Source organism: Rhodnius prolixus, unplaced genomic scaffold (assembly GCF_049639745.1).
Source record: "Rhodnius prolixus isolate KJV_2025 unplaced genomic scaffold, Rpr scaffold_5, whole genome shotgun sequence".
Classification (NCBI taxonomy): domain Eukaryota; kingdom Metazoa; phylum Arthropoda; class Insecta; order Hemiptera; family Reduviidae; genus Rhodnius; species Rhodnius prolixus.
In genome coordinates this window covers 43106329-43115758 of record NW_027411624.1, presented here as the reverse complement: position 1 = coordinate 43115758, position 9430 = coordinate 43106329, and the positions used below count along the sequence as shown (strand labels likewise).

The 9430-nt window shown below is 32.5% G+C and overlaps 1 protein-coding gene across 1 annotated transcript; it reads left to right on the top strand.

Annotated features, from left to right (window-relative positions):
• Positions 1 to 915: 915 nt before the first annotated feature.
• LOC141457855 (uncharacterized) lies at positions 916 to 9088 on the top strand. The gene is made up of 17 exons (XM_074135165.1): positions 916 to 1092; positions 2462 to 2658; positions 2749 to 3551; positions 3680 to 3736; positions 3812 to 3877; positions 3955 to 4023; positions 4122 to 4187; positions 4260 to 4325; positions 4416 to 4481; positions 4568 to 4630; positions 4701 to 4754; positions 5380 to 5445; positions 5537 to 5587; positions 5675 to 5740; positions 5818 to 5883; positions 6145 to 6292; positions 8641 to 9088. The coding sequence occupies exons 1-17, from the start codon at positions 1009 to 1011 to the stop codon at positions 8759 to 8761; spliced, it is 2109 nt and encodes a 702-aa protein (XP_073991266.1). The 5' UTR covers positions 916 to 1008; the 3' UTR covers positions 8762 to 9088.
• The last annotated feature ends 342 nt before the right edge of the window (positions 9089 to 9430 follow it).

Genomic DNA, 9430 nt, shown 5'->3' with positions numbered 1-9430 from the left:
ATCTAAGCACAATAATTTTTCAAATTAGACGAAGTTAGAAACCTGCTCTTCTTGAAAATAACAGTAAGAATTTTACATTCTGTAAAGAAATGACAAAGATCGTCCTTAGAACTAGCCTTACACAATTTACATCGGATTTCGGGCGGGGGATTGTATTATCGTCCGTTAATAAATAATCGATCAGATTTTTTAGAAACTAGTCCAATCTGAGAAATAATTCTAATTTTACTGATTTGAGGAATTGAAAGACACGTTTTTTGGCCTATCTAATAAACTAATATTCCGTATAGAACAAATTAAAAGTTGAATTTATAGCAAAATCTATATCCCTTGCCCAACAAGTGGTTACTGAATGCGTTGATAAAGTTGGAGTATAGTCAGTTTTGTTAGAACAAAAGCCTAGAGGGCTAGGGGCTGTTGAAGACGAAATTACGACAATTTACATTAATGTTAAATTAGTTAAATATTACAAATTTAATGTTGGCCCACGGAATAGGTTATAAAATGTTAATCTAGCTTGGAGGACGACCTATGCAAAACTTATGCCAAAAATGTATTAATTCAAGGTAAACGGAGAAATTCCTTGTTTCTAGTGATAATTTTTTTTTTTTAATATCCCAAAAATCAGACTAATGATCCTCACTTCAACTATATGTATCCATTTTATGACCATGTTCAATATTTTTTTCTAGTCCCTAAAAGAAAAAATTCGTTACCAATTTAATAATATTGTATAGGTCGTCTATAATTTGGTTAATAACCAAATTCTAAAATTTTTGGAGGACTTGGTTATTAAAAAAGTCAATGGAGACGAAAAAAATAATACTTTTATTACAAGTATTATTTTCTAAAAATCTTAAATTTGTTAATTTCCTTTTTTGGGCAATTGATCAGGGTAGCCGTGCATTTAGGATTGCATCTTCGCACTTTTAGTTGATTCGTTAATGGCGACAGGTGTTCCCCAGCTTAGGTCTCAAATTCTTTAAGTGTTTCACATTTCCAACTATAATGGCTTTGCATCTTGCAGAAAATGGATGCTACGGCATTAAAATAAGTCCTAAAACTCCTTGCCAAGAAATGGAAGAGGATAAAGTGAGTAATTAACAAGGTTTGGTCTTTGGGAATGTATGTGAATGATATCTATATATAGTATGTAGATGGATTGTCTTATCAGAAATATTTTTAGCAATTAAATTTTATTGTCAATTATTGTTTTTTGGTGGCTGATGGATTAATCCAGGAGGAAGAAAGAATAATACCAATTTCAGTCACTATTTTTTATTTTTGCCGAGCTTTCGACCTAGGGACAAGGTCATCTTTAGCGCTTATCGACAATATATTTTTACATTGTTATAGTAAAGTTGGTGTGCCTTCTGTCCTGTTAGAGTTCGTAATTACATCATATATTTGACACTTTTCTATTTTTAATCAAATAACCAAGAGAAAATTGTACATCGGCCGGGATAGTTCCGGTCAAAACGAAACTTATGTACATATATCGGTAACTTCTGCCTTTTTTTCAATAGCCACACTTTATGCACTCATTTCTTGTAGAAGGGGATGTCTTAAAATCAATATAGTGACAGGAAATAAACGTTATTTCTTATCAGAGAGAATGGAGATGTAAGATTCCTTAATTTTGCTAAACACAAAGCTATGGATTAATTAAGACGAACCGTTTTTGCACCTTGTGTAAATAATTTCTCCATGTCAATATAACAGGATGCTATTAATATTCATTTTAAATGTTTAGCAGCCTCATTTGTCAGAATGCAACATTTTATCAAAGTTTTACAATTTTTCGGCTTTAAAAATTAACAGATGCGTAACTTTGCTTGAATTTTTTATCCCTACATCTTTTTTAATTTAAAATACCTTTCCTACTATGACGTATTGGGCATGCATATACCCAATGCAACCTCCCTCATTTAAGGCCAAGTTGATGAGAGTTGTACAGATGGAGACCAGATGAAGTTTCTCCTTATTCACCTAATTATTGTTTAAGTACAATTCAAAGTTTGGTAAGGGGTTCCTAAAAACAGTAGAAAATGCTTTCAATAGTGAACAAAAGTTTTTTGTTAGTTTAATCGAAAATAGTTCCATTTTTTTTTTAATCTTCGAATGGTCATTATAACTATATTTAATAACTCTGTCACATTAAAATCCTAAACCGAAAAAATGAAGCTTTTAATGTTAGATGAAATTGTTAAAATTGTCCAAACCCGTGTAAAGATCCCTATGTATATATTTTAATTGCCAACTCCATAAATATTCAACCTTTATTTGTAATAAAACTTTTTCCACCCCTTCAATCAGTAGAGATTCTAGGGGATATGATTTAGCTCCAAAATTCCTAATCTAAAGGTAATGTTACATGTAGAGAGCAAGAAATTAAATTAACCTGTTAATTTAAGATTCATCAAACAGGAGAGGCTCATACAGTTGCAACGTTTGTTTTTAGCTACGATCAGTGTTAGCCAAATATGGTGATTTGAAGGAGCTACAGATACCCAATAAGTGTTTGGCATTTGCTTTTTTTGCGGAGTATGAGGAGGCAAGAGATTGTCTGGACAGTCTACAGGATCATCGTGAATACCTGGTAAAACCAGGATGGCCTAAGCAAACAACAGCAGATGAAAAGAATAGCCGACACGTGAAGTTAGTGTCTCTACTTTTCTAAAAAATATGCATGACAGTTTCTAGATAAATGTGAAAAAGAAAATTAAAAATAACAAATATTTCTTGAAGGTCTGGTGCTCCAGATGAATCAAAAGGTACTTATCGTCAAAGAGACAAGGAAGGCGATACTCAAGGACAAGACTATCGTCCGAAACACAGATTCAGTGATGGACCGAAGAGTGATAATTCTTTTGAAAAAAATAAAAATAATTTTAATGATAAAGCTAAGTTCAACTTCAGAAGAAGGAATTATGATGATAGCAGATACGGTAATAAGAAACAGTATTCATCAGATGCATCCAATAACTATCGCTTACAGAATAATGGTAAACAAAAAAATTATCAAACTGAGGAAAATAATACCTGCCAATCAGAGCATGATTCATTAGAATTTGAGGAAAATAAAAATAGTCCCAGAATATCTGAAGAGAACCGGACCGAAAGAGGAGAGAGTAGGCGAGGAAGATTAAACCATCTAGAGCATTGTCGACCAGTTCGCCCTAGAAGTGAGTTTAGAAAGGATTATCAGAGAAATGAAGAAACCTCCAATGAAATCAGACCAAAATTTAGATACAACCGTGGTCGTAGTGAGGACAGCTTTCGTACTACTACTAATAATAATAATGACCCGGATTCTAAACAGAGAAGAAGTTATGGTAAAAAAAATGACTTTAAAAAGAAAGAAGAAAAATTTATTGAAAATAGTAACCATAGATTTAAGAGGGTTACTAATCACCGACAGCCTTCTAGAAGGGGCGACAGAGAGGGCAGCCGTGAACGTACAAGATGCAGAGAAGGCCTCACTGGGAAGTCGGAGGAAGAAGAGAATATTAAGCAAAATCATGCCAGGAAGAACCAGAAATACGATGCGAGTAAGTAACTTGTTACAAGAAATACAATAGCGATAAACAGTACTCTACAGATATCGCAATTGCTAAAAAATTGATGTTTGTAATTGATGAACAATAATTTGTGTTTTTTTTTTTTTGTGTTGTGTCAGTGAAAAGTAGGGGTTCTGCTCAGCAATCCTCTGCAAAAGATGCAACTAATGACGAAAGTAAGTAGCAGCGTCTTTACTCGAAGATAATCTCTGTAATTTATGAACAATAATTAATTTTTTTGTTTTATGCAGTCAAAAATTGGAGTACTGGTCTACAGTCCTCGGCTGCAGATGCTATACAGGCTGCTAATAAGAAAAGTAAGTAGCAGTGTCTTGACTCGGAGATTGATCTCTGTAATTTGTGAACAATAATTAATTTTTTTTGTTTAATGCAGTCAGAAATAGGAGTACTGTTCATCAATCCTCTGCAAAAGATGCAATGCTGCAGGCTGCTAATAAGGAAAGTAAGTTAGCGTATTGAAAATTTGTTTCTTAATCTCACCTTCGGGTGTTCATGTAGAATGCAATAATTTAATTTTTGTGCATGCTCTGCGTAATGCAGCGAAAAGCAAACACACAGATCATCAATCCTCAGCCGATGCTGCATTGAAGGGAGATGATAAAACAAGTAAGTGTACAGCATATACCCACTTCAATTGGTGTGAATCAATTTAAATTATTTATGTATCATTTATTACAGCGAAAAGAAGAAATACTGTTAAAGAATTACATACAGAAGAAGCAGCGAAGGAAGTGGATAAGACTGGTAAGAATTTGTATGAGTTCACTCAATAATTAATCTCCACCTCTGACTGCAATAGATATAAAACTAATTTTATATTTCCATCTGTTGCAGCTAAAGGCAGAAATACCATTAAGCTATCTCCTGCAAATGAAGCATTGAAAGAAATAGATAAGCCTAGTAAGCATACATGTTTCTACTAACGATAATATCGCAACTTCGATATTGGAGTCTATTACATAATATTATATCATTCTCTATTACAGTTAAAGACAAGGTTACCATAAAACAACGCACTGCAGATGGTGTCATGAAAGAAGTTCAGGCAAGTAAGTTGAATCTCGCATTTTGGAACTTCTATTTGAAATCTTGTTACTAATTACTTTTCATCTGTTGCAGCTAAAGACGGCAAACGATTTTCTGCTGACGCTTTGAGAGAAATAGATAAGTCGAGTAAATATTTATTGATTCTGTAGAATAATCTATAGTTAATCTGGCTTTGAGTTTTGTTTGTTATTTTTTGAAAGCGATTAGTTGAATTCAGTCTCAGGAGTAAATATGGATGGACTAGTAAATTCTGAGGGGGATTTATAAGAAGACTGACGTATCCTAGGAACGTTAATATCAGAGAAATCTGAACTATTCCTAATAAGAAATTCTAACATTCCTTACGCTTTGCCGGGGAATCACCTGCTGTATCAGTATGAATGTTGAAGGAGAACGGAGAGTCAAAGATAGCTCCCAAATGCTAACTATTGGTATCTCACAGCCTTTGAGAATGCATGTATAGGAGAGGGTATTTTAAAATCTAGAGAAAATTATTTATTTCAAAAAATTATCGATGTTCACCTTCTGAAGTTATAGACTTTGCTTTAAGATTTTCTTTAAGAATTCCTTCGCCAACGATAGTGTTGTTGTTTTTTTAAACATTTTGAAGTCACTTGCCAATTAAAGATACCTATCGACTACATCATTGACAGATAAAAGGAATGATTCTTGTTTATTCATCTCTCTACAGCTCATCTCGCGTCAGGTCTTCGTTGAAGTCTAAATAATTTTCTATCGTTCTCTGTTGTAGCTAAAGACAAAACTATAACTAAAGAAAGCTCACCAGATGATACCTCGAAGGCAGTTAATAAGAGAAGTATGAATATATGTTTACTCTGAAGTTATTTTCGCATTTTTTTTCGCCTTTTATTGGAGATATTAACTTTTTATATCTATACCTGTTGCAGCTCCTCGACGATATTCTGCAAATGACGCCCTGAGAGAAGTGGATAAGACGAGTAAATATTTATTGATTCTATAGAATAATCTATAGTTAATCTGGCTTTGAGTTTTGATTTGATGTTTATAAGGTTGTTTTATTGCAGCTGAAGACAGTAATACCATAAAAAAAAACTCGGGGGATGATGCCTTGATGTCAGCTGATAAGATAAGTAAGTTTATGTACTTATTATGTGATTAATAATTTATTTTGGGTTTTCAGTATTAAATTTCAATAAATCCGTTATAGATAAAAGCAAGAATAAGCCAAAAAAATCCTCTACAGATGACCCAATGATGATGGTTGATAAGAAAAGTAAGTAACATAAACTCAGTGCCGTTGAAGTGAATAAAAAAAAAGTAAGTTTCTTTGGTTTTCTCTGAAATCAGCCGACTCATTCGAGTGAGTTCAAAGAAACCTGTCTATTCTTGTCAGATCACAAGTTCAGGAGATTTTCTCAATCAGGGAAGTGATGAAAATTTAGGATTTAAAATTTGCTTGATTGCGATGATTGATTTCTTAGTGTGAAAATTAATTTTATGTATTTTTTTTTTTATTATTATTATTATTTTACAGAATATCATTTGAAAGAGCAGAAAACATCTTACGTAGTGATTTTTAATCTCCCAGGCAATATCTTCGAAGGAATGATTTACGATTTAACAAAAATGTGGGTTGAAGTTTTAAATATCGAGCTTAAGTATGGTACCAATATCTTCAAGTCGTAAGTTATCCATTATTCAATATTCTATTATTTTAAAAAATTATTGCTTTTTATGCTTACCTTGGGCAAACACTAATATTTTCTAGATGAACGATTTTTCCTCAATTCTTTTTGGAATTTTTTTTTTTTTTTTTAAATCAGCTGCAACGGCTTTCTTTTAACTTGATACTCACATTGTATACATAAAGATATAACTTACATATGTACACTCTACACTGGGCCAAAAAAGTCTATAAACACTAACCTAAATTTTATTACTTTTATCATTATCTTATTAGAAACTTCTTTTATTTCCAAATGAAATATACTATTCGATAGAGAGAAACCAGAGTTTTCATTTTATATTCAATCTTTTATTTTTGTTCAACAGGAATATCACAATTAAATGTTTAACAAAACAACACCACAAACGAATGCAAAAAAAAGTCTGTGAACACTTTGCAAAAATAAATCATTCTTACACATTGTACGTGTATTATAAATTTTAAAAACTTGTCGGACCTCCTTTGTTCCTAATCACTTCCAACAAGCGAGCTTTCATCGATCCTACTAATTTTGTGGTCGCCAATGTTGGAATTTTATCCCATTCTTCTAAAATGGCGTTTTTTAGTTGTTCACGGTTTCTTATTTCTCTTTTATTTATTTGGCGGCTGATTTCATCCGACAAATATTCAATTGGGTTAAGGTCTGGCGATTGTGGAGGGGTGTTTAGGCGCCGAGGTGTATTATATGAAAACCATTCCCGAGTTTTTAGTCCGGTATGTTTCGGGTCATTGTCTTGTTGGAAGACAAACGTTCCCTCCAACCCTAATTTTTTTGAACTTTCTCTTAAATTGCGTCTTAATATATCTACATACACATATTGGTCCATCTTACCATTAATTAGATCTAACTTGCCCACTCCTTTAGCACTCATGCACCCCCACACCAGAATGTTGCCTCCCCCATGCTTAAAAGTTGGCTTTATATTTTTCATTTTCATAGCTTCATTTCTTTTTCGCCACACTTTTTGTCGTCCATCAGACCCACAAACATTGAATTTCGACTCATCTGAAAAGATTACGGTTTCCCAGAAACTAGAAGGCTTAGAAACATATTCTTTCGCGAAATCCAATCGGCGCTTACGATTTATTTTATTGATAAAAGGTTTTTTCCTTGGGACACGGCCGCAATAATCGTATTCATGTAATTTATTTCTAATTGTCTGTGGTGTTACGCTTACACCATAACCACTTGATAATTCTTGACTGATTTTTTGAGCGCTTGTCCTGGGTTCTTCTCGAACAGACTTCAGAATTTGCAGTTTATGAAAGGAATTAAGTTTTGGTGGCCGTCCACTGCGTGGCCTACTAATCACATTTCCGTACTTTTTAATTATATTATGCACCGTTGAAGGGTTTTTTTGAACTATCTTCCCTATTTCTCGAATAATTTTTCTTTCATTTCGCAACCTCACAATTGGTCTGGGAACTTCCATATTAGTGGTTAAATATATACTAATTAGATTATTTATTCACAAAACTGACTGTAGTGGTTTCTACAATACAATAGAGAACTTTGAAACTTTATTCAATCGTTTTTCTGTTTGTTATCTTAATGTTTTTATACATTTATACAGCTGTTCACAGACTTTTTTTGCATTCGTTTGGGGGTGTTGTTTGGTTAAACATTTAATTGTGATATACCTGCTGAACAAAAATAAAAGATTGAATATAAAATGAAAACTCTGGTTTCTCTCTATCGAATAGTATATTTCATTTGAAAATAAAAGAAGTTTCTAATAAGATAATAATAAAAGTAATAAAATTTAGGTTAGTGTTCGCAGACTTTTTTGGCCCAGTGTCTGTATATGTATTTAAAATATTTTCCCATAAAAATAATCGATTAAGGGTACTTCTGTTGAGGGTAGCTTCACTCTAATTTGTTAATACAGTATCTATAAGAATGATTTTTCGAAATTGGTAGATTTTTCTTCACTGTGTGCGTACTGGTAGAGATATATGTAGTTCTCATTTTTAATATTTTTTCTATAAAAATTGGTTATGAGGTTATGTTGGAAGTGCATGACCAGGCTAAATTGAGTTATGTTCCTTTAACGGCGCATGCGCAGCAAAAACCTTTTTAAGAATTTACCGTTTACACCTAACGAACACGAAATATAACAGTATTTCTCTTGCTCTTGGCCATTTGTTGTTAACATAGCTCATATTTTACGTACATATCGAGTCAGAATAATGAAAATTATAATAAAAGAAATTCGTGTGGAGGGTCACATCTTTTTTTTTTTTTTGCATAAACTTAATTTTAAAATGCATAACTCATGATTTTGTATCATTCTTCTATTTCAGACCTTATGCTTACGTGCATATAAGCACTAAAAAGCAAAGTGATTTGTTAAAACTCGCTCTACACCAGCAAAAATGGAAACAGAAGGTCTTGTACGTCATGACTGAAGAAGAGTTGTCATGAATTTTGTTTTTATTGATGTTCATATTCATTTATATAAATATTATTTTATTCTTATACACATAACTGATGTTATGTTTCTTTTTATAGTTTTTATATTTGTTGGAATACAATTGAAAATTGTATTAATATTTTTTGATTAATTTAGTTTTAAATTTTTTTAATTGAAAATTTATATTTTTGAAGTTTTCTAATATGTGCATCACAAAGCCGCATCGTTCTGATTTATTTGTATTTTCAGTAAATTTGTGATAAATTGCATCTACAACATGCTTCTAAAAATGCTTTAGTTTAAACTGCATTTAATGAATAAATCACTTATATTTAGAATTAATGGTCTGTTATCGACCGTATTATCTTAATGAATTTTTATGTTCAAAGTTTTATTATTTGAAGAAACTGTCCTAATTAAAATTTTAAAAAAAAGTTGGAACCCTATTTCCATTAATTTTGCGACCACAACTGCTGAGGTGTGAGCTGGTGCATTGTCGTGATGGAGAAGGACTTTTTTGTGGGCCAATCGTGGGCGTTTTTCTTGCAGCTCGGTTTTCAAACGGTCCAATAACGATGAATAGTATGCACCTGTAATAGTTTTACCCTTTTCCAGATAGTCGATGAGGATTATTCCTTGCGAATCCCAAAAGACAGTCGCCATAATCTTTCCGGCCGAAG

Coding starts and splice junctions, on each gene's coding strand:
- LOC141457855 (XM_074135165.1), top strand. CDS start 1,009: ATGGCTTTGCATCTTGCAGAAAATGGATGCTACGGCATTAAAATAAGT. Junction 3,878..3,954: donor ACAGGCTGCTAATAAGAAAA/GTAAGTAGCAGT, acceptor TGTTTAATGCAG/TCAGAAATAGGAGTACTGTT. Junction 4,326..4,415: donor GAAGGAAGTGGATAAGACTG/GTAAGAATTTGT, acceptor CATCTGTTGCAG/CTAAAGGCAGAAATACCATT.